General features: G+C 47.2%; 10 protein-coding genes across 10 annotated transcripts; 5 read left to right on the top strand and 5 right to left on the bottom strand.

The window, feature by feature from the left end:
* Positions 1 to 127: 127 nt before the first annotated feature.
* On the top strand, positions 128 to 1835 carry I203_103965 (uncharacterized protein; the record flags this gene model as incomplete). The annotated part of the gene is made up of 8 exons (XM_019149535.1): positions 128 to 290; positions 341 to 405; positions 468 to 637; positions 688 to 788; positions 845 to 1073; positions 1129 to 1228; positions 1278 to 1446; positions 1504 to 1835. The coding sequence occupies 8 exons, from the start codon at positions 128 to 130 to the stop codon at positions 1833 to 1835; spliced, it is 1329 nt and encodes a 442-aa protein (XP_019001078.1).
* Positions 1836 to 1922: 87 nt separating this feature from the next.
* Positions 1923 to 2229, bottom strand: I203_103964 (secondary thiamine-phosphate synthase enzyme; the record flags this gene model as incomplete). The annotated part of the gene is made up of 2 exons (XM_019149534.2): positions 1923 to 2100; positions 2162 to 2229. 2 exons carry the CDS (start codon positions 2227 to 2229, stop codon positions 1923 to 1925), a joined length of 246 nt encoding a protein of 81 aa, XP_019001077.2.
* A 731-nt stretch (positions 2230 to 2960) lies between these two features.
* Positions 2961 to 4788, bottom strand: I203_103963 (uncharacterized protein; the record flags this gene model as incomplete). Its single annotated transcript, XM_065517435.1, has 11 exons — positions 2961 to 3075; positions 3140 to 3245; positions 3298 to 3315; positions 3376 to 3715; positions 3766 to 4072; positions 4124 to 4198; positions 4246 to 4261; positions 4318 to 4344; positions 4394 to 4514; positions 4570 to 4684; positions 4733 to 4788. 11 exons carry the CDS (start codon positions 4786 to 4788, stop codon positions 2961 to 2963), a joined length of 1296 nt encoding a protein of 431 aa, XP_065374253.1.
* Positions 4789 to 5022: 234 nt separating this feature from the next.
* Positions 5023 to 7569, bottom strand: I203_103962 (uncharacterized protein; the record flags this gene model as incomplete). Its single annotated transcript, XM_065517434.1, has 11 exons — positions 5023 to 5106; positions 5156 to 5479; positions 5657 to 5773; positions 5822 to 5923; positions 5979 to 6026; positions 6126 to 6456; positions 6499 to 6596; positions 6657 to 6730; positions 6941 to 7013; positions 7058 to 7474; positions 7534 to 7569. The coding sequence occupies 11 exons, from the start codon at positions 7567 to 7569 to the stop codon at positions 5023 to 5025; spliced, it is 1704 nt and encodes a 567-aa protein (XP_065374252.1).
* Positions 7570 to 7878: 309 nt separating this feature from the next.
* Positions 7879 to 8809, top strand: I203_103961 (uncharacterized protein; the record flags this gene model as incomplete). The annotated part of the gene is made up of 7 exons (XM_065517433.1): positions 7879 to 7938; positions 7997 to 8093; positions 8146 to 8191; positions 8249 to 8278; positions 8345 to 8381; positions 8458 to 8524; positions 8571 to 8809. The coding sequence occupies 7 exons, from the start codon at positions 7879 to 7881 to the stop codon at positions 8807 to 8809; spliced, it is 576 nt and encodes a 191-aa protein (XP_065374251.1).
* Positions 8810 to 8876: 67 nt separating this feature from the next.
* Positions 8877 to 9551, bottom strand: I203_103960 (uncharacterized protein; the record flags this gene model as incomplete). Its single annotated transcript, XM_019149531.1, has 5 exons — positions 8877 to 8966; positions 9011 to 9070; positions 9123 to 9195; positions 9247 to 9334; positions 9395 to 9551. The coding sequence occupies 5 exons, from the start codon at positions 9549 to 9551 to the stop codon at positions 8877 to 8879; spliced, it is 468 nt and encodes a 155-aa protein (XP_019001074.1).
* A 407-nt stretch (positions 9552 to 9958) lies between these two features.
* On the top strand, positions 9959 to 12209 carry I203_103959 (uncharacterized protein; the record flags this gene model as incomplete). The annotated part of the gene is made up of 8 exons (XM_019149530.1): positions 9959 to 10027; positions 10088 to 10327; positions 10383 to 10601; positions 10651 to 10854; positions 10924 to 11021; positions 11072 to 11139; positions 11189 to 12058; positions 12133 to 12209. 8 exons carry the CDS (start codon positions 9959 to 9961, stop codon positions 12207 to 12209), a joined length of 1845 nt encoding a protein of 614 aa, XP_019001073.1.
* Positions 12210 to 12546: 337 nt separating this feature from the next.
* On the top strand, positions 12547 to 14931 carry I203_103958 (chaperone DnaK; the record flags this gene model as incomplete). Its single annotated transcript, XM_019149529.1, has 7 exons — positions 12547 to 12609; positions 12686 to 12753; positions 12807 to 12839; positions 12895 to 12977; positions 13038 to 13116; positions 13169 to 14765; positions 14824 to 14931. 7 exons carry the CDS (start codon positions 12547 to 12549, stop codon positions 14929 to 14931), a joined length of 2031 nt encoding a protein of 676 aa, XP_019001072.1.
* Positions 14932 to 15337: 406 nt separating this feature from the next.
* Positions 15338 to 16750, top strand: I203_103957 (pyridoxal kinase; the record flags this gene model as incomplete). The annotated part of the gene is made up of 5 exons (XM_019149528.1): positions 15338 to 15401; positions 15455 to 15538; positions 15588 to 15785; positions 15839 to 15950; positions 16027 to 16750. The coding sequence occupies 5 exons, from the start codon at positions 15338 to 15340 to the stop codon at positions 16748 to 16750; spliced, it is 1182 nt and encodes a 393-aa protein (XP_019001071.1).
* Positions 16751 to 16899: 149 nt separating this feature from the next.
* I203_103956 (uncharacterized protein) lies at positions 16900 to 21111 on the bottom strand (the record flags this gene model as incomplete). Its single annotated transcript, XM_065517432.1, has 32 exons — positions 16900 to 16998; positions 17070 to 17125; positions 17193 to 17285; positions 17339 to 17426; positions 17479 to 17497; positions 17547 to 17643; positions 17699 to 17732; positions 17775 to 17812; positions 17863 to 17925; positions 17983 to 17999; positions 18087 to 18155; positions 18207 to 18254; positions 18311 to 18378; positions 18432 to 18460; positions 18546 to 18619; positions 18671 to 18696; positions 18873 to 18897; positions 18944 to 19093; positions 19191 to 19354; positions 19459 to 19611; positions 19659 to 19685; positions 19743 to 19765; positions 19846 to 19884; positions 19945 to 20016; positions 20068 to 20154; positions 20206 to 20312; positions 20367 to 20439; positions 20483 to 20662; positions 20716 to 20731; positions 20793 to 20807; positions 20857 to 20906; positions 20955 to 21111. The coding sequence occupies 32 exons, from the start codon at positions 21109 to 21111 to the stop codon at positions 16900 to 16902; spliced, it is 2256 nt and encodes a 751-aa protein (XP_065374250.1).
* Between the last annotated feature and the right edge of the window lie 468 nt (positions 21112 to 21579).

Genomic DNA, 21579 nt, shown 5'->3' with positions numbered 1-21579 from the left:
CGATGGCTTCAGTTGTTGTCGCGTCATGAGGTGTTTTGGCAGTCAAACCTTTGTTTCTGATCATCCAGTGCTTTCATCTTGTTATTATTAATGTCATTACAGACCCCAGCTCAAATCGGACAACGATATGATAGACAGGAAAGGGATATGGGCCAAACTTCAGTCCTACCGTACTGTCATCCTCTTCGGGTTCGCTCTGCGTGTAGCTCTCTTTCTTGGAGCTCCATCGCTTTGTCACACCTTGGAACGAAGGCCCGAGTTGTCCACCCCATTGACATCGATACGAAGCTGTGCGTGAGCAACACACAAATTAGACTGTGTGCTGACCAGATCATCATAGTGAAAGAGGGAGTATATATATACGAGCGAGGGACTGATCCATATGACGGAGGGGTATTTTACCACGTAAGTCGACCTTTCGACGTATCTATGACCATTCAGACCCATTCTGACAACGCTTGTAACAGTCCCCTATCTACCTCGCTTTCTTCACCTACATCATACCCGCCTCGTCATACTTTCTTACTACGCTACTATGGTCTCTGGCAGATCTGGCGAGCAGCATAGCTCTGATCAATATCTGGCGAGCTAAAAGTGGACTGACAGATCGAACAAGGGAATGTCTCGTATCTGCATTGTGAGCGCTATCCCTCTATACTACGAGCAACTGGCTAATCTGGGATACAGGTTCTTGTTCAACCCTTATACTCTGCTCTCGTGCTTGGCAAGATCCACGACATCGCTGGATAATGCTATACTTCTCGGTTCTCTGCATTTCGCTACTCATGGTGAGTCAAACGCCCAGGCTCAAACGATCTGATCTGACAATCGTTCTCTCTCCCAGGCCAAGCCTTACCTGCGACTCTCCTACTAGCTCTTGCAACACATACATCGCTATATCCTTTACTACTGCTCCCTTCGCTCATCATGATCTTAAAGCAGAACACACAATATCAACAAGAGTCATCGACCCTTACCAGTGTCATCAAATATATATCAAGCTTCGCTGCTCTTGTTGGAGTGAACTTTTTTATAGCTGATTCTAGTTGGATAGAACAGACTTGGGGGGTCATGTGAGTGCCTAGATACTGCCCTTGGGGAACCTCAGCTCACGTATGTTATCCATAGTATCAACGTAACAGATTTGACACCCAACGTCGGCATGTGGTGGTACTTCTTCACCGAGATGTTTGATCATTTCAGGACTTTCTTCCTTGGCGTATTTCAGGTGAGTAGAGCGGTTGATGTATCTGCAGATGCTGAACTCGATTGAACAGCTTCACCATCTCATTTACGTTGCTCCCATATGTCTGCGACTGTCGGACGACCCTCTTTTCGCTACCTTGGTTTTAGTTGGGATTATAGGAACCTGGAAGAGTTATCCAACGTTGGGGGATATGGCATTGTGGGCTGGATTTCTAGGTTGCTTCCCCGAAGTGGTCGCCAGTGAGTGACTCACTCCTCTCGCGGTCCCAGCTACCATTTCTAACAAAAAATTGGCAGATCTGCGACACCCTTTGTTCACTCTCACTGTCCACCTATACACATCTATCCTACTCCCCCTCTTGCACTCCCTCTGGCTTCTCACCGGTACCGGTAACGCCAACTTCTTCTACGCTGCTACAATGGTGTACGGCCTCAACGCGAGTCTGGCAGTAGTAGATGTCCTAGGAGCAGGAATGAGAGTGCAGGTTAAGAAAAAAGCTACGGCGATGTTACTGCAAGAAGAAATGAAAGATCATAACGTGGATGAGAGAGCCGATATCAAAGTGATTGATAAGATTTGGGATGGTCAAGGTTGGTCCGTAGTGCAGTTTACCGGCTCACTATCATAATGCATATGTCTATATCCATGATCCTATACCTCAAGGTCTGAGGATAAATTGATCAGCCCTATCATTATGGACATGTAGATAACATACTCACAAGATAGTCGCAATGACTTTTCTTCCCTGTCCTCTTCCACCCCATCCTGCTCCGCTATGCCTGAACTCTGCAAGATAGATTCCTTGCCATGTACCAAAGACGAGTCTACCTTTGGAGATGGGCAGCGTAATCGAGTTGCCGATCAAAGACGTTTTCAAATGAGATACCGAGTCGCTGTTTACAACATTCAGTTGACACTTCTATTCCAATCCATGTATATTACACATCGACTCACTCGGGTCCTTCATCCGTATGTTCCCAAGGTAATGACTCGGGAACGATAGTGTCCATCGCCATATCCATATCTAACGAATGAATCAGCTATATCATTCAAGACCCAGAGTCTAGCTCACCTGTTCGTACGGTGCTGAATATCTTGATGTGTAAGCTGAGTCTCTCATTTCTTATCCAGCCAGAACACTCACGGATCACAATTTTCGTTAATCTATATTGACACCAAGATATAAGCTATTTGTCTATCTTCCTGCTCTCCAAAATCGTGTTTCCACTCACCGTCAATCCAGCAGATGTATGAAGACAGTGTAAGGTGAAAATACCGATATCAATACCCTTCAAGCCTTCTTCACATTCCTTGACTACATGACTGGTCACCTGTCACTGCATTAGCTCAGAGTGCATTACAGAAGAAGTCAACTATACACACAAGGTGCATACCCTTGGTATGGGCAGGCAGGGTACTATAAAGCAAACATTAGCTTGTGTAAGGATACTGAAAATCACAAGCGGTTTCTCGTCTCACAAGGTCTTTTGCCAGGGCATGGTATTATATGTTGAACTGCTGTGACTGATAGTAACAAGATGTGGTAGCTGTCTACAATGAGAATATGTATCATCTAGACATAGATGGGATGCTCTGTTCAACTTTGTGTGTGCATCGTAAAATGGTGATGATATATATGCATGACGTCAGGATATTCTGTATGATATATTCGAGGGTAAAGTACAAAAGGAGAGTCGTTATTTATTCAGTCGTTCCTCTAATTTCTCTCCTTCCCTCTTCGTAGTCTCATCATCTACAATTGATCCACATGCATGACATCAGCTGCCTTTTGGGTGTTACCTTCGGCCAGCCAAGCATCGATCTTAGCTTTGAGTTCGGTATCAGGTTTACAATCCTCGTATTTCAGACTGCAAGGAAAGGAGGTTTAGCAAGTTTGCCTTGCGCGTTGAGAGAAAAAAAGGAGATGCTTACGGTACATTGTTGAAAGGGTCCACTTCCTTGGAAAGCAGGACAGTTCGGATGGTACCTCGATCAATCACAACACGAGATACAGGCAAGATGACTGGGTCTTTCATGACTGAGGAAGAAGTTAGCGAAATCCTATACATACAGTATGACACCAAACTCACGAGTTGATAACAAGGGGTCTGACATATATTACAAGCATCAGCGTTTGGACATCAAGCCTATTCATGATATCAACTCACCAAGGAACTCATCTGGAACCTCTCTCTCATCCTCCATCTGGATAGTGGCTTTCATATCCTCTACCTTCTGCGTAAAGCTGACCACCTCGGCAACCTCAGCATCAGTCATGATAGCTCGGTGCTTCAACAATCGTGCGAACTTCTCGAACAACTCCTTGGAATAACTTCGACCATCGTTGGCTACCGCTCGTATGAACTCTGGTTCATTTCCTAAGTTGAGATAGATCTGAGCGATTGCAGCAAGCAAATCCTTCGGTTTAAATGAGTATTTCTCGGGATTTGTAACCTTCAATTCGGACATCTTCGGTCCCACCAAAACGGCGAGGTTCTCGTCAAGGGACTAAACTATGTATCAGCATAAGTACCAGCGGTCGCAACAAGTTGACTCACAGCGGCCAATCGATCAACAATCTCTGAGGTGACAAATGGCTCCTTGGTCGTCGCAGTGATATCCCTGATCAACTTGACATTCTCAAGACCCATTTGAGTATGGAACGGAGCAGAGCTCTCAGCCTGTCGAAGCTGACTCTCCTGATCTTCCCTTTCGTTCTGAGGTTGTGCCGCCCATGCCTCACTGTTCGCCTGCTGGGTCTGGATAGACGCAATTTTGGCCATTCCGGTGAGAGATTCCTCGAGATGGAAGGTAGTGTCACTCATAAGCATGTTAACGAATCGGATGAACTGGTCGAAATCGTCACTGGAGCAGGTATCAGTTCCAATCTTGCCACAAATCACGGTCATGACTTACTGTCTTGTCTTGACAAAGGCCTCTCGATGAAGAGGATTCTCCCACATAGACTTGAAAATACGCTGTATATCCCGTCTGCACGAAGATTAGCCAAGGTTGCATAATCAAGAGAGAAAGCATACCTAAAGTTGAATTTGTCTGGACAATCTCTATCAGTAATAAGACTCGAAAGAGAGGCGAAGGAGTCTGCTCACCCCAGAATTGAGTATGTCCCCCCGTTGCTTCCACATCTGAATTCTGTCAGCCATATTTTCCATTCCCACTACTCACCAATGAAGAACCTGATCAATGTGGGCATCAGGTATTCGGTAGACAAGCTGTGAACACTCAGTCGATCGAACAAAGCCCCTTTACGCCAGTAGCCCATAGGCCAAAGACCGTAAGAAAGTATCTGTGAACACGATATTTGATCAGCACTCAGTGAGATTCGGATAAATTCTACTCACCGAAACAAGCTTGGCCTTTAAGAATGGGTTGTTGACGTAATTAGGCGAGAGGAACGTGACCACGAAAGTAATTACGATGTCCTTATCAGCATCGTCCAAGGCATCGGGATTGTACCTATCGCAAGGTCAGCAGATATTAGGTAATGGCCTATACGAGACATACCTAGCAAGGAAATCGAAGTATTCGGTAATATTATCGAAGAGGTATTCCGGTAACATTCGGAATTCCAGAGGTGCCTCGGATGGAAGGGGAAGGCTTAATATGAGCTCGGATCCTTCCCTTGGTAAGACTTACGAGATACGAGAAGAAGGATGCTTGTGGGACGGATCCACCAAACGTATGAGCCATGTCATGAGGAATCCAAGGAAGGAAACGTTCAGACGGATCATTGCTGGATCCAAAAGTTGCGTATCGTAGGCATGAAGGGATGCATGAAGTGTAGCAAGATCGCCCTAACTGTCAGCTACGTCGTTGACCCATGTACTCACTTTCAGCTTCTTGAGTGCGGCCTCCCCCTGTGTCTCCATTGCCGGGTTCTGCGGACGGTCAGCTGATACCACGGTAAAGCTGATAAAAATCACTCACTCCAGCCCAAGACGACCTCTGAGCTTCAGCCCGCTTCAACTCCTTCTCAATCTCTGACATGTTCTTCTCAGCCCTGCTTCGCGTTCCAATAGTCTTGACAATGCCCAGATGTACGAAAGCATTCGTGAGGAAGAATAAGTCGGAGATGAAGTTTGGTTTTGTATCGACTGATTGGTCAGCCTGAACTGTATGAGCGACCAACTCACCCTCCATTGAACCACCAAAATATTCATCTGCTTCCTCTTTAGTTCCTCTTATCTTGGTTTCCTCTGTTATATCCACCCTTTTCGACGTTTTGTAATAAGCAGGATCGACCTTATCAATCTACACTTGGATTAGCTGTTGTTTATGGATAGACGACATACCTTTGAGAATTGAGCGTCCATGACTGGTTCGAATAGCTTGAGGAGCACCATCGCCAGGTTGGTCATATATCCGTCGGAAGATACAGTGCGGGGATCGACCTGAATTATCAGCTGAGATCGTCCTGATAGGACTCACCCTCATTCCTGCTCGCTTCTCGTTCAATTTGATAGTCAAAGCGAAGAAGTCGAGTATTCCCTCCCTTGACTCCGGGGAAGCACGAACGATCGCATTGTATATGTTGAAAAGTGATCCCTGTCAAGAGTTAGCACTCCGCTTGACTTACCTTTCCGATTGACTCACATGCAGACCGCCTAGGGTATATCGTAGATTGCTCTTATTGGCCTCAATATCTTCTTTCTTTCGCTCGGTAGGATTCGAGAAGTAGGTCTTCCAGATCTCAGGCTGGCCAGTCGTGATCAGTCCAGTATCCATTCGACAGCCAGAATCCTGTACTTACGAATTCTCGTGGAAACACATTTAATCTGGTAAGTGGGCCCAAAAGAGACTGCCATTCGAGTTTTGGCGCTGTGACTCCTGGTGCGACCCAGATCGGGAGTGTGGGAAGCTAATAAATCAGCTTGGTATTTCAGCCGAGGGTACTCACCAAAGCAGCAATGGATTTGACTTGGACCAGCAACGCTACAGCGCCTAGGTACCTTCTCCAATCCGCACCCATGATATCCGGTGTTGGAGTGATCTTATACCATTCTTGGAAAAACAAACTTAGGGTAGGGGTGATCACATCGGCCATAGTATCGCTAGGGAAGCCAATGGCCAGGTCGTTGAGGAATGGGAGCAAGTCTGCACCGGATAGAGCGCCAGGCTTAGGTGGAGCAGATGACTGAGCCGATGATGTGTACTGATCGCCATTTGTACTCGATGGTACGTCAATGGCAAGAAGAAGCGGTAGAAATTCGGCAGGTCCGACAGGTTTGCTATGTATGGTAAGCGATAGTACACTAGTATGAATGACTCACTCTTTCGGCTGAGGGAACATAGTTGGATCCTCCAATGTCATACCGCAATACGAAATTACCAAAGCCTTGAGCTTCTCAAAAGCCGCTGTCCAGGTCGTCTTCTCGTCGTTGGTGAATGACTAGGTCTTGTCAGCGATACTCTGACATGCAAGACTTACGTTTTTGTTAGACTCCCGATTGGCTCCGTACAGTCGTTTCCAGCATCCTGTCAAATACTCAAAGATAGTTTCACCTGGTGGTAATCCAGCAATTATAGACAAGGCATCGGGATCATTCCTAATCGTCAGTCAGGTTCGCTTGAGGTGATACTCACGAGCTTGTCATCGATTCAGTGTCGAGAGAAAGCCGAGCGATAAGGAGTCGATCAGATAGGTCTATGGTCGTCTCCAGAGGTTGAGGGTGGTCTAGCACGTCAGCTTGTTCACATTTTGAGGTTACTCACTTTCTTCGATCAACTCCTCTTCCAACCCTTTCAGCCAGCATAATCTCCAGTCACTCTCAATAGCTTTCTGTTTCTATCGGAAGCATATCAGCGAAATCGGGATAGAGGTCAACTCACGCTCAATGTGACGGAAAACACCTCTCCAACTTTCTTGGTTTCCCACTGTTTGTAATCTATCCTGGCAAGGTGACTCGATGCTTTTGAAGGTACCACTCTGGGCCCTACAGACTCGCTGGTGGGTGTTGATGAAGTGGGGCGCTTGCCAAGAGCGAGAGTCGGTGTTTTGGTGCTGTTTCTTTCTGCTGCAGGCTTGGAAGAGGACGCAATCTGTATTGGCTTGCTCGAAGAAGCCGCAGGAGAAGAGGATGCTGAAGGAGTTGGTTGAGGTGTGGATAGTAGTCGTGACCCAGCAGACGCGGGCGTATGCGTGGTAGGTGGGGTAGCAGCAGGTGAAGGGGATGCTTGACCACTCGTTTGCCCATCTTGCTGAGTCGGCGTTGATGTTCCAAGCCTTGCCAGTCGCTTCAAACGGATCTGTCGTCATATGTCAGTGGTTGACTCTGAAGATATATCGAATATACCACTGAGCTTACCTTGTCCGCATCGCTCAGCTCAGTATTTTCGGACATGACGGGGGAGTCTATCTAAGCTTGCCGGTACGAATGGGAAAGCCTTGGTCTACTGCTTACGATACTGAATACTGCTGTTAGAAGGTTCAGAAGAGACGACGATGGTGGTGGTGGTGGTGATGATGATGATGATGCGTACTAGGTTGTATCATGGCGTCCTATTTTCCCACGGTTGATTCACCGGATATCTCACCGTAGAACATCTGAGCATACACAAAAATACATTCAACCTTTGGCATCAACATACCACATTTCGTTCAACGTCCTCTGTCTAGTGCAACCGGCACCCTCTACCAGATCAGATCGACAATGGCCCAAGTGGTGACATGCTTAGATCAGCCGTCCTCCTACAGGGATAACAGGTCGGAGGTGAGCAAAATCATGATTCTACCGCAAGTCTCGGCAGTAGTTGATCTTTCGATTCCAGATTGACCGAGAGACTGAACGTCGGCTGCTCGCTCAATCCAGTACACTCTATGTAGGAAACCTAAGTTTTTATACCACAGAAGCACAGATATATGAATGTGAGCCGCCTCACTTTACATCTTTGTGTCATCAAGCTAATATCATCCTCAGTATTCTCGACATGCGCACGACCAGACGAAGGAGGAGGTATCAAGAGGTGAGCTCAGATCATCCACCCGCGGCGGGTCAGCTGATAATTGCTCCTCCATCGTAGAATCATAATGGGACTTGACAGGCATCAGAAGTGAGTGATTACACCTTGAAAACAAAGCTGATATAGGTAGGACACCTTGTGGTTTCGCATTCGTAGAGTACTTCCTACACTCCGAAGCAGTGGACTGCTTGAGGTATATCTCAGGTACAAAATTGGATGAAAGAGTCATTCGATGCGATATAGATCCAGGATACAAGGAGGGAAGACAGTTTGGCAGAGGGAAAAGTGGTGGTCAGGTGCGAGACGAGTTCAGACAGGAGTACGATAGTGGACGAGGTGAGTTCTCAGGGAAATGGCTCAACATTGCTGACTTTGTGTCTAGGTGGATGGGGTCATCAACGTCTCGAGGAAGAGAAGAGAAGACAGGAACAAGAGAGATTACGTTCTCAGATACAGTTCGATACATATGCTGCTGTCGGTGGACTTGGAATGGCTGGAGCAGATGTGCCTCGAGGTGAAGGTGCGGGAGCAGATCGTCAGAAAAGAGGACGAAGTGAGGATGAAGATATTGAGAGGAGAGAAGACGAGAAGCGATTACGAGGAGAACGTGATGATGAATAAACTTTCTTGTCTTGTAGATATCAATAATCCAATTCCAATGTATAATATGCTGCATGTCATGATGCCTCTATTTTTGTACTCGAGTGAAGATGGGTGATGATTTCTCGTGAATCTGTGGTTGACCTTCTGGTGATCCGGGGATTTTTTTGGTGAGGTTCTGAAGCAAGAGTCAGCCCAGGCTATGCAAGTGGTTCGACTCACTAGTTTCGTGAATACACATTGGTTGAGCGCTTTCTCAGGCTTTCGGCATGCTTGGAAGTACTATAGAAAACAAATGAGTATATGGGTGATTCTTTCAGATAAGATTACTAACCTGATTGTTCTTCTCCAAACATTGCCAATGAGCGTCAAACTCGGCAAGACACGATTCTTTTATTTTGCCAATACTACAAGACGGTCAGTTGTCTTCCTGTCAACATAGACGTCAAGTCACTCACACATCAGCCGCACACCTCGTCACTTTTCTTCCCTCAGATAAACAATGAGCCGGATCTCGGTTTTCTTGCTTGCAAAGCATGAAGTCCTCTGTGACAGACATACCGTCAGTACCTATGTTTACTACAGAGAGACATCATCTGCACCCACCGTTGACTTCCTTGCAGTGCTGGCCTATAAAGAACGAGGCACTTTTCAATGGGGCAGACGTCACACCCAATTCGTCAACATGAGGCACGGAAGATGGCAGAGGATTAGGGTCGGTATAAGGTTGATCGGTAAGGACGGCTGGACGATGACTGGCCATGTTGGAGGAGGATAGCGATGATATAGATGAGTGGAAGACGGGTTTCAAGTATATGAGCTTTGACGATACTGCCGAGTGGATGATTTAGGTGGATAAGGATTGGTTCATCTCGTCTCTACGTCCGTCAAGCAGAGATGAGAGGGGAATGGGGATGTGTGCCTAACTCCGAGAGGATACGGTCACTTTTCACGCATGCCTGTTTCATCCTCTATTGACCACGTGTGCCTAATCCATCTCGCCTGTGGCAGTCGCGTCCAGTCGACTCACCTGTTTCCAGTCTTAGTACTCCACCTCCACTTGATCAGGTCCACTTTGTTCACTCCCATCCATCGGATTTTTTCACCCTCTTGCCACCACACATACATACCACTGCTCATATACTCAGCCGACGGATCCTGTCAAGGACAATGTCAAGGAATCGTAGAGCAGCAGGAGCAGTGCGAGGCCCCTCCTCAGCGCTCACTTCGTTCTTGGCTGTAAGTGGTGTCTGCTTGTCAGAGTGTAGTGGATTCTCTTGCTGATTTTAGCTTCTTCAGAACCTCGGTGTCGAGCCATCTCACCGTATCACCACGTGGGGAGACACATCCGGTCTCAACGCCAACCCTACTGATGATCAACCCACACTTGCTCATGATGGACCCGTGATCAACCCTCAAGACGAGCTGGATCCTGCTGGAGCAGTGACTGCTCGTAATGTAGTCGCTGGACCTAGTCAAGCAGGTGACGGAACCACTGAATTGCAGAACGGGAATAAGAAAAGGAAACGAGATGGTGGTGTGAATTGTTCTGACCGGATTCATTGTACTCTAGCTGATCCTGGAATATCATCAGTCTGACGATGGTTCCGAGTACAACGAGCCAGATTCAAAGAAGACTCGTGCAGCGTCTGTTGATTCAGATGACCTGGACGCGGAAGATCCATCTCCTACTCGACCGCGTAAATCACAACCTCCAAAAGCAACTGCCGATACCGCCAAGGTTACACCAGGCCCCCTCAAGCCGGTCGGCTCCTTCATGGATTGTGGAGAATGTACCAAAAGGTTCACGGTGGTATGTCGCTTTCTAACGATAAACCGCTTCAGCTGATATCTCTTTTAAGACCGTTTACACCAAAGAACATCCATCAATCCCATCAACCTATCTATGTGTGAACTGCTGCTATGCTCTCGGTATAGATCCCTTCGCGAAGGTGAAGAAAGCTCCGCAGAAAAAGAAAGTGCCAGGTAAAAAGGAAGATAGAGCGAAGGTCGTGCATTATGAGCAAAAGAAGGGAGCATCAGCTCTGGGTGATTTATGCATACAAGTGAGCCCATTTGACCTTCTTTTCTTTCGGTCCTCTGATTTGACGCCGCACGAGGCTAACGTCACCTAGATCATCGGCAGATACATCGAAGATGTAGAACAGTTGGGTGACATTGGTGGGATCAACATGGACAAAGTCTGCAAGATCATCTCGAAAAGTCGTCGATTGTGAGTGCCCTCCATGTCGACCATCTGATGATGTGCTGACCATTCATTAGAACTGCCGAAACAGCTCAGCTGTTCTACTCTGCTGATCGAGGGGACTTAAGCATGTATGACTGTACTCGTGAGTAGACCTACACATAGGTTCGGAGCTGAAGCTGACAAACAACCAGGACTTACACCGGAGGCGTTCATCACAATATCGAAACTTTGCCCAAAGCTCCAATCGTTGAATCTTCAATTATGTGGTCAGCTTTCAACAGACGCTGTCACAGCCTGGGGCAAATCCCTCAAACAGCTCAAGAGAGTTGAGCTTTTCGGACCTTTCTTGGTTCGAAAAGAAGGATGGTTGAGTCTGTTCAAATCGGTTGGGAAGCGTCTCGAAGGATTACTCGTCACTCAATCGCCCAGAATCGATCTTGAAACGATAGAGGCTCTGGTCAAATCTTGTCCAAACCTGGTCGAACTCCGGCTGGCCGAGATTGGGCAGCTGAACGACGACTGTCTCGCTTCTCTACAATCACTGAAAAAGCTCAAGCTCCTTGATCTATCGGCTCCTGGTTCTCCACTGACGGACGAAGCTGTTATCGCTCTTTTGTCGAAGATCGGTGGTAGTTTGGAAACTCTCGATCTTACAGACAATCCCGATCTCACTGACGAGATCCTACCTGCCATTATTACTCATTGTCCTCGCCTTCGTCGTCTGTCCCTTCGAAATGTCGTCGAACTCACCGATGAAGGTGTCTCGGCTTTCTTTGCTAAGCTGAAGAAACAAAACCGACCAGGGATGGAATGGATCGATTTGGAGAAAGGTCACGATCTAAAAGATAGCTCATTAGACGCGCTCCTCGCGCATTCTGGAAACACTGTCGAGAAGCTCAACCTGCTCGGCTGGAAAGACATATCAAACGATAGTCTGGGAGGATTGGCTCAGTGCAAACACCTGAAGGAGTTGGACTTGGGATGGTGTAGGCAAGTAACAGACTTTACCATAAAAGACATTTTGGATGGTTGTAAAGAAATCGAATCCATACGAGTTTGGGGTGAGTCATGCTTTATATGCGAATAATCGCAATCCGTTCTTCGACTGACCTGTGATCGTTGTTTCTCTGCATAGGATGTAATCAGCTCACAGATGCCATCCCACGTAAGAAAGGGGTGCGAGTGATTGGTGTTGAGAGCCATTCGATCTGAAGTGTACACAGTCTGGTTGGGGTGGATCATTGTATCTTGTACAGCCAGCAACTCCTCATGTGTGTGTGTATATATCTATATGCCACTTTCGGCGATTATGCTATTCGTATGAGTTAGATGCACGTGGCGTAATACCGAATGTATCCGACGGGATCTAATTTTCTGATTTCACTGATTCATGTGGTATATGGGTTTTTTTCGTTTTTTGTGGAACTCGCTAGATCAATCAATCATCACATCTATACCCTCAACTTTTTCATTTCTACAAAAACAGCTATATCAATCTCGTCCTACTTCTCCTCATCTATCCCCAAAAAAGCATCGCCAGTCCATCAAGATGTACTCTATCGCTCGTTCACTCCGATCACCCTCGACCCTCTCTCCTCTGCGTAATGTCGCTGTAAGTGGTATCGACTCGCCTCCACCCGTCCGATCTTGACTGACATCCGTCATCTTTGCCACCTAACTTTTCGTAGAGAACCACTTCCCCCCTTCTCACCTCGAAACGATTCAACAGTGGAAAGGTATCAGGACCAGTGATTGGGTGGGTAGTCGCACTCACATCATCAAGGAAGCTATACTGACGAACATCCGTAGTATCGATCTTGGTACCACCAACTCCTGTGTATCGTGAGTTTCGCTACTACCCACTCGAATCTGATCAAATCGCTGACACACTCTGCAGTATCTTCGAAGGTGGTGCTCCCAAAGTATTAGAGAATGCTGAAGGTGCCCGAACAACACCATCCGTCGTTGCTTTCACCAAAGGTGAGTTGCTTTCGTAGATCTGCGTCCATCTGGATCATCGCTTATGTTTCGACTATCTAGATGGAGAACGATTAGTTGGTCAACCAGCTCGACGACAAGCAGTCGTTAACGGTGAAAACACCATCTTCGCATCTAAGCGGTAAGCAACCCTTTTCTCTTTGTCAGAGAAGCATCGCTGAGATCTTTACCAGATTGATCGGCCGAAAGTTCAAGGACGCTGAGGTGCAGAAGGATATCGGAAACGTGCCCTTCAAGATCGTTGCCCACACCAACGGTGATGCCTGGGTTGAGGCTCGAGGCGAGAAATACTCCCCATCGCAGATTGGTGCTTTCGTTGTTGGTAAGATGAAGGATACTGCTTCCGCCTACCTCGGTAAACCCGTCAAGCACGCTGTTATCACTGTCCCTGCCTACTTCAACGACTCTCAACGACAAGCTACAAAAGATGCCGGTTCCATCGCTGGTCTCGAAGTCCTCCGAGTCATTAACGAACCAACTGCTGCTGCTCTTGCCTACGGTCTCGACAAATCCGATTCCGCCGTTATCGCCGTTTACGATTTGGGAGGTGGTACTTTCGATATCTCCATTCTTGAGATGCAAAAGGGAGTCTTCGAGGTCAAATCCACCAACGGTGACACCCATCTTGGTGGTGAAGATTTCGATATCGCCCTCGTCAACCACATCCTTGCTGAATTCAAGAAGGAAACCGGTATCGACGTCTCCAAGGACCGAATGGCCATTCAACGTATCCGAGAGGCCGCTGAGAAGGCCAAGGTTGAGTTATCCAGTGCCGGTGCTACCGATGTTTCCCTACCTTACATCACTGCTACCGCCGAAGGTCCTCAGCACATCAACTTGAACTTGACCAGAGCTCGATTCGAATCTATCGTCAAGCCTCTCGTCGACAGAACCGTCGAACCCTGTAAGAAAGCTTTGAGCGATGCTGGTGTTAAACCTTCCGAAATCAACGAAGTCATCTTAGTCGGTGGTATGTCTCGAATGCCTAAGGTCGTCGACACCGTCAAGTCTGTCTTCGGTCGAGAACCAAGCAAGGGTGTCAACCCCGATGAGGCCGTTGCTATCGGTGCCTCTATCCAAGCCGGTGTCCTTGCCGGTAACGTCACCGATATCCTCCTTCTCGATGTTACCCCTCTTTCCCTCGGTATCGAAACTCTCGGTGGTGTCTTCACTCGATTGATCAACCGAAACACCACTATCCCAACCAAGAAATCTCAAACCTTCTCTACCGCTGCCGACGGACAAACCGCCATCCAAGTCAAAGTATACCAAGGTGAACGAGAATTGGTCCGAGACAACAAACTCCTCGGCGACTTCCAACTCACTGGTCTCCCTCCCGCCCCCAAAGGTGTCCCTCAAATCCAGATCTCCTTCGACATTGATGCCGATGGTATCGTCAACGTATCTGCCATTGACAAGGCCACCAACCGAGAGCAATCCATGACCATCGCCTCATCCTCTGGTCTTGCCGACTCTGAAATCGAACAAATGATCGCTGACTCCGAGAAATACGCCGAGGCCGATAAAACCCGAAGACAGATCATTGAAGAAGCCAACCGAGGTGAAAGTTTCGTCACTGATACCGAGAAATCCATGGCCGAGTTCGAGTCTCAACTTGACAAAGAGGAACGAGAGAAGGTCAAGAAACTCCTTGGAGAGCTTAGAGAGATCTCAGCCAAGGGTGCTGCCGGTGATGCTACTGTCAAACCTGAAGACATCAAGGCTGCTTTAGACGCCGCTCAACAAGCTTCTCTTGGTTTGTTCCAAAAGGTGAGCCGCCTCGATAATATTAAAGTGGTGTCGTTGCTGACTGAGCATATTATCATAGGTTTACGAAAAGCGAAACGCTGAATCCCGAGGTTCCGAAAGCTCATCTGACTCTGCCTCTTCATCGGAATCGGAATCATCATCTTCTGAAGGTGAGAAGAAGCAATAAGGAGGGTGATAGGCGAAGATACGGGGAAGAGGAACGTAGTAGGGTGAAGAAGGAAAAAAGGGAAAATGTACCATCACACTCATGGGTAAACAGGCTGTCGGATATGTAGCCTCAACACGTAGCATCTTGATAGTTTCAGATTTCCCTTCCCACTTAGCATATTATATAGTCTAGCATAGACATTTCCATATTATTTTGATTGTAGTACAATGACCCAAAATGCAAGGAAGAATGCACTTCTCACATCGTCAATCACCTCGATTTCCCCCTTATTCGGTTATCACCGAGAAATGGAGTAGCAGCATCATGAGTCAAACAGGTAATTTCAACTCTTATCATACATATCTTCACTCGACTTATGACCCACCTACATCGTATTCAAAGCTCTTCATCAGCTTCCGCTAGCATGTCTACTCTAGATCCTGGACGTGTGCTGTCAGTGCAGTCTCACGTTGTGTCGGGATATGTAGGTCAGTAATGTCGTTTGCTCCGTTGTCGTTTCATTGCTGATCTTGACTTACAGGTAATAGAGCTGCTACGTTCCCTCTTCAGACGCTAGGCTATGATGTGGATGTAGTGAACACGGTGCAGTTCTCGAATCATACTGGTACGCCAGAGATATTCATCAACTCTTTACGAGGCTGACAAGTCTTCAGGTTACGGTTACACCAATGGTCACAAAACAACGCCTGAACAACTGACGGCCATCTTTGAAGGTCTCTCTACGAATGGTCTAGTGTCGCATTACCGCGTACTAACAGGCTATGTGCCAGGTGCTGAAGCTCTTACAGTGGTTGCTGAGCAGATAAAGAAGATGAAGGAGGTCAACCCAGAGATTCTATATGTACTGGATCGTAAGTTTACACCCTATCGTCCTCTTACGATCATCGCTCATGCCTTATCGCAGCTGTCATGGGGGATATGGGCACTGGTCTTTACGTGTCGGAAGATGTAGTGCCGATATACAAGGATATGCTAAGCATAGCTAGTATAATAACGCCAAATCAGTTCGAGGTGGAGTGAGTGGAAAGAATGCTTGACGTGTATATATCATCACTAATCTCCCCCTCCGCCTTCCCCTCTCTCCTCCTTCAGATTATTATCAGGAATCAGTATCGATTCCATGGCCACCCTTCACACTGCTCTTCGTCAGCTTCATACCGCCCACTCCCTACCTCATATCGCATTCTCATCCATACCACTCCCAATCTCACTTGTCACCAAACTCGATCTACCCGCTCCACCGCCCTCCTACATGTGCCTGCTACCTGATCCCATACCACCATGGTACGATGCGGTGGGTGTAGGAGAGCCAGAAGACGAGGTACTCGTCTGCTTCGCTAGCACATGGGAAGAAGAGAAGCTGGAAACATGGGCATTCGCCCTACCCACCATCCGAGGATATTTCTCTGGAGTAGGTGATCTGTTCTCCGCTATGGTTTTGGCCCACTTCAAGAATCCCGAATCTCAGTCGGATTTACCCCCTTTACCTCATGCTGTTTCCAAAGCCCTTCTAACCGTACAACAAATCCTGCTACGGACCCACCTCTACTCTTTGATACAGACTGGCACTTCCGGTACCGCAACTCCCCGACCACTCCATCACTCGTCTAGCGAACAACACGGTTCAGTCATACCTTCAGATGCTGAGCTCGATGCCATCGGTCCAGTGAACCCCAAAGATCCTAAACGGAAAGCCAAGCGAATGAGACTGAGAGAGTTGCGGGTGGTACAGGAAAGGAAATTGATCGTCGATGGTGGACAGGGCTGGCCTGGTAAAAGATTAGATTGGCAGGGAATTTTGGGACATGGTATGTAGAATGCATGAATAATGATTTATAAACAATGACTCTCGAATCTCATTGATCATCTCGCCCGACACTATTTCCTTCACGTGCTAACGATCACCTTACTATTCCTATACTGATCATACATGAAATATTTCGAAGAGGGACGAGATTAGCTTGTTTAGGCGACCGCTTGGAAGGTCTTGGTGAACTCGTCGAGACTTTCTCGTTGCAGGTGTCTCAAAGTCTGGGCGAGTTCCTCGTTATCGGCTTCTCTGCGCTGAATGACTTGTTGAAGTTTGCATCTAAGCTACGATGAGTCAGTCGTGATCGCTAAAATCATTTACGTACTTCCAGAAGGAGTTTTCGACGTTTTATCATTGCGTGAGAAGCGGTCGAGTCTCGTCCTGGTGGTGTTTACCATCAAACATCTTTCAGCTGCCTGCATATAGTCCGAATCACTGATCTGCTCACCTTTTGCCTCAAGCTCACTCAAGCTCATCGCTACTTCCTTAGCACGATTGAGCACATCCGCAGGTAACGAAGCGAGTTTTGCGAGTTTCAACCCTGTTCAAGATAGGTATCAGAATCGACTGATGTATGTAGAGATAGAATCGCACCGTAGTGTTCGATGACAGCTGGACCCTCCTCCACTTTGTACTGAAAAGTGGTCGAAAAGGCGTTATTGTCGTCTTCCACTCTGTTGTCCTGTGGGAAAATCAGTTGGTCTGCTAGCGCCACTGTTAGGAGGATGTCTCACTTGGACTCGAAGGTGCATGCTAAATGATAAATTAGTCAGTCAAAGAAACTGTTCTCGAGTCCACCTACCGAACCACCCCTCGCATAGATCCAAGAGTCGTTGCCAAATCGTGGAAGTGGGTCGTGAAGAAGACAAAAGACTGTATGTAAGCCATCCATACTTGATCTGCCGGAACTTACTTGTCGATTGATGAGGGACTCGGCAATCGCGTGAGACAGACCAAGACCTTCAAGGGGAGCAGTTCCTCGACCGAGCTGATCTTCATCAGCCGGATTTCACCAGTCATTCACGCTTACCTCATCAATGAGTATTAGAGAGTTGGGAGTTGCTAAGCCTATAGCCATGATGTATTAGAGGTCTATTCTCGTTGTGTGACCGACTCACCTAAGATCATGGCTGATGTTGCCATTTCGGATGCGAAAGTTGACAAGTTTCGGTCGAGGGAGTCTGCAATATCGTCAGCCATTTGCCGGTGATTTGCCTGGTGGGAAGCACTGAACTCACCATCATTTGACAGTCGACTAAGTAGTGCATCATGTAATCTAAAATTCGCATATGTTGCTGGTACGCTAAAGATATCAGCAATGTTACATATTGTCAACACTTACTAGCAACCTAGCATTGCCTGCACTGTGAGTAGCCCGACTTGTCGAAGAAAGGTGCTTTTGCCCGACATGCTGTAAAAATCGGTGTTCAATACAGCTCTCATCGATTTGCAATCCACTTACTTTGGTCCTTGAATCAATTGAAAGGAGGCATGGCCTTGTGCGGCATAGCTGATTTGGAAATTAACAGCAGATGTGACATGCCATATCAAGGATATACCACTCACATGTCATTGGGCACACAATCGTCACGGCCAAGTGTTTTGTCGAGAATGGGATGACGACTTAGTTTGATCTGCACAAATGTATCATCAGGAGGAGTCCATGTGAGGCAAAGCTTGAGCGCACTGCAATTGTCTCGCCAAACATTGGTCGCACTAAGTGATAGATCAGTCTGAATTTATAGACTCCATCCTCATACTCACCACAATCTCCGTCTGACCGAGATTTTTGTCAGCACACCTTTTGCATACGACTTCGTACCACTCACCAGATGCCGATTCAGCGAAACAAGCGAGAACATCAAGCTTGGCAATCTGGACCAAAGATCAGTGTCGCATTTCTGGGATGAACACGGATGAACTTACTGCATCACTGCAGCGGTAAAGCCCACCTACCCGTCAGCAAAATTCCGAACGAGGACGAACTCACTGATATGGTCAAGCACTGAGGCAAGTAGTTTCATAACAATGTCGCCACTAAGTAGAAGAATCTCTTGTTGGGCTTCTTCCAATCTCGCGTTGTGTTGGAGCTATGACGGTTAGCTTGTACGGGATCCTTGCCACTCACCAGTTCATGGGTGGTGAAGGATATTCTAAATTTTGATCAGCTTGGAAACAAGAACGCTTGAGAAGACACACTTAGTCTTCTTCCTCTGCACGTTTATACATTCTCCAGGTAAGGCTCGACCCTCCACGTCCTGAGGTTTGAGCGCAAGTCGGAACTTGTTCTCGACCGGCTCAAGAGTACAATGTAGAGAATGACGTTCTGTCATAGAGGTCAGGATCGTACTGCAAGTTTCACACATACCTCTGAAGTGTTTTTCCACTACGACTGGTGATCAGCGAAAGGAATACCCTCAGTAAGAGAAAAAGAAGACGCTCACACTGCTCGATATCATCGAGATTCTCCTTAAAAGTGGTTCTAGCTACATCCAGTAGATGATTGAACTCCGCCTTGACGGCATAGAGTCGAGCAGTTGTGAGATTCCTTCGCTTGGCGGAATTGGTGATTCCATCCGTGGTGAGGCATTCTGCACAGTCAGCTTCTTCCTGTCACCGCCAACCTACCTTGAATCTTCCTTTCGATTTCCAAGAGCATCGGATCGGACATTTCCTGACGAATCAGCGGTATGGCTATTTATCCCTTTGCTTACCTTCTGGATCTCGACGAGCATTCTGCACTTCCCCAAAGTCATTTCTTCTTGTATACTTTTCGTACCTTGGATATACTTTTGCAGTTGCAGAAGAATGGAGATTCGAGCTTCCGTCTCCACTACTGAGACAGATCCCTGTCTCTTTCGTGAAGCCTGTGAAGCGTCAGCTCCAGAGTTGAACGGTGGTCAAATGGACTTACTTGAAGTATTAACGTATCAAGATCGGTCTGCACAAACAAGTCAGCTGCTCTATGTGGTTTCTTTCCCTAATCTAGCAGACGCACACTGCCTAGTGCCTTGAGACCATCTCGGATTGATTTAAGCTTCTCCGGTGAACTCAAGAGTTCTTGACAGTCTTAGCGCACTCCTCGCCATCTCTATGCTTACCTTGCACGGCATCCAATCGTCCTTCAATCGTATGTTGGACTGAAGCAGTTGATGATCCCGTTGAGCTTCCAATTCCCGTCCAGGATCAGGATGACTCACTGTTACTAGGTTGAAGGATGTTCCCTCGTAACAGACGAGAGCCCATGGGGGTGAAGCATTTGTTGAGTATGCCTGCGACGAAAGGTTCAGTGAGTTATCATTTTCGTAGTGTTGGTATCTTACCGTAAAGGGTGTCTTTGGTCGTGTTGGTCAATGTGTTCTTCACCAACTCCAAGTTCTTGGCTGTATCAGTGTCGATGAACATTGTGCCTACATTGATTGACATCAGTTGGCTGTCAGATTATCTTTACCTCCTCTTACCTTCTGAGCTTGCATATCGAATTTTCAACGCTTCTTTAGGGTATTTCAATCCTTGTCGGACTTCAAGGAATTTGAAGAGAGCCGAAATGGCGCATAATGCGTAGTACCTGAGCACTGACGTGTCAATTTGAAGCCATAGCGCCTAACAGGCGAGGACATACTTTTCTTCAGCTGCCATGAGGGTTGAAGTTTGGACTTCATTGCGCACAGCGAGCCGAAGGATATCATCGTGACCTTTATGTCACTTAGCTTCTCGCATGGTTCTCTTCCAACTTACCCTTCTCTCGATTCCAGTATTCCCGGGGAAGGGTAACGCATTCGAGCTCGAAAGAATCTTCGACTTCCTCGATTAATTGAGTGCCAGAAGGTATATTCTCTCCAGCTTGATTGCGGTTCTCGGGCACCAGAACAGTGCAGGGAGGATGAAGGGTCAAGTGTTGAAGGGTTTTCTGGAAGACTTTAGAACTGATATGTCAGTGGATAGAATGGCTGTATGGCCGTCGTACTCACAAGGGGTGTCGGCAACCTGTTGCTCGTCGAAGTTCAGCTTTATCCGGAGGTATCATCCTTCTCCCTTGATGACTTACCTGCGTTAATACAGTCTGGAAATCCAGGTCAGTAAGATTTCCTTCCCATTAGCTGTCAACTTACATGACCAGTACTCAAGCTATGTACAGCGATACCAACTTCTGTTCCGTTGCCTATAGCAGCGTCATTAGATCTGTTTTCTCAAGCAACTGGTTACATACCTCTGCTCTGTGACAGCGCGACCACATATTCGTTCATGTCTTCCACACAAGTTGATGCACGAGTCGAAGGACCCGCAGGACGGCCACTTGCTCTGGAACCTCGTCGAGATCTTGATCGGACTGATCTGCCTGAGCCAGGGTAGGTGTAGGAGGACATGTTGTGAGTGACGTCTGTGTTTGCCACTGAGCGGCCAGCAATAGACATGATGGGGGGGAATACAGTATGCTGATGAGCGGGAAACAATCTCGTGTTGTCAGTATCTAGGTGATGATGGGGTCAATAAATGATCTTGGGAGGTTAGTGTGAGAGTGGGCAATATTGACGATTCCAGCACTGATCGATAGGTGCTCTGCCATGTGTGATGCAGAATGGACGAAGATGATGAGTAGTGAAAGAGGAAAGGAAGGGAAAGATGAGAATCTGAAAGAGGTTGACTGGACTGGAATTCATTTCATTAAACCGTTCAAAATGTCGTGATGTCATCAGATGGATTGTTTACATGAGAGAGATACGGGAGATGAGAGCGTGACTGATCATCCATCCTCTCACCGTTGCGGACATTCCCATTCTCATCTCATCCACATCCTTACTCGTACGCAAGCTCAAGGTCATCATGCGGTGAGA

The sequence above is a fragment of the Kwoniella mangroviensis genome (genome assembly GCF_000507465.2).
Source record: "Kwoniella mangroviensis CBS 8507 chromosome 1 map unlocalized Ctg01, whole genome shotgun sequence".
Taxonomy (NCBI): Eukaryota; Fungi; Basidiomycota; class Tremellomycetes; order Tremellales; family Cryptococcaceae; genus Kwoniella; species Kwoniella mangrovensis.
Note: the sequence above shows the minus strand (reverse complement) of the source record. Positions and strands in the feature narration are given on the sequence as shown.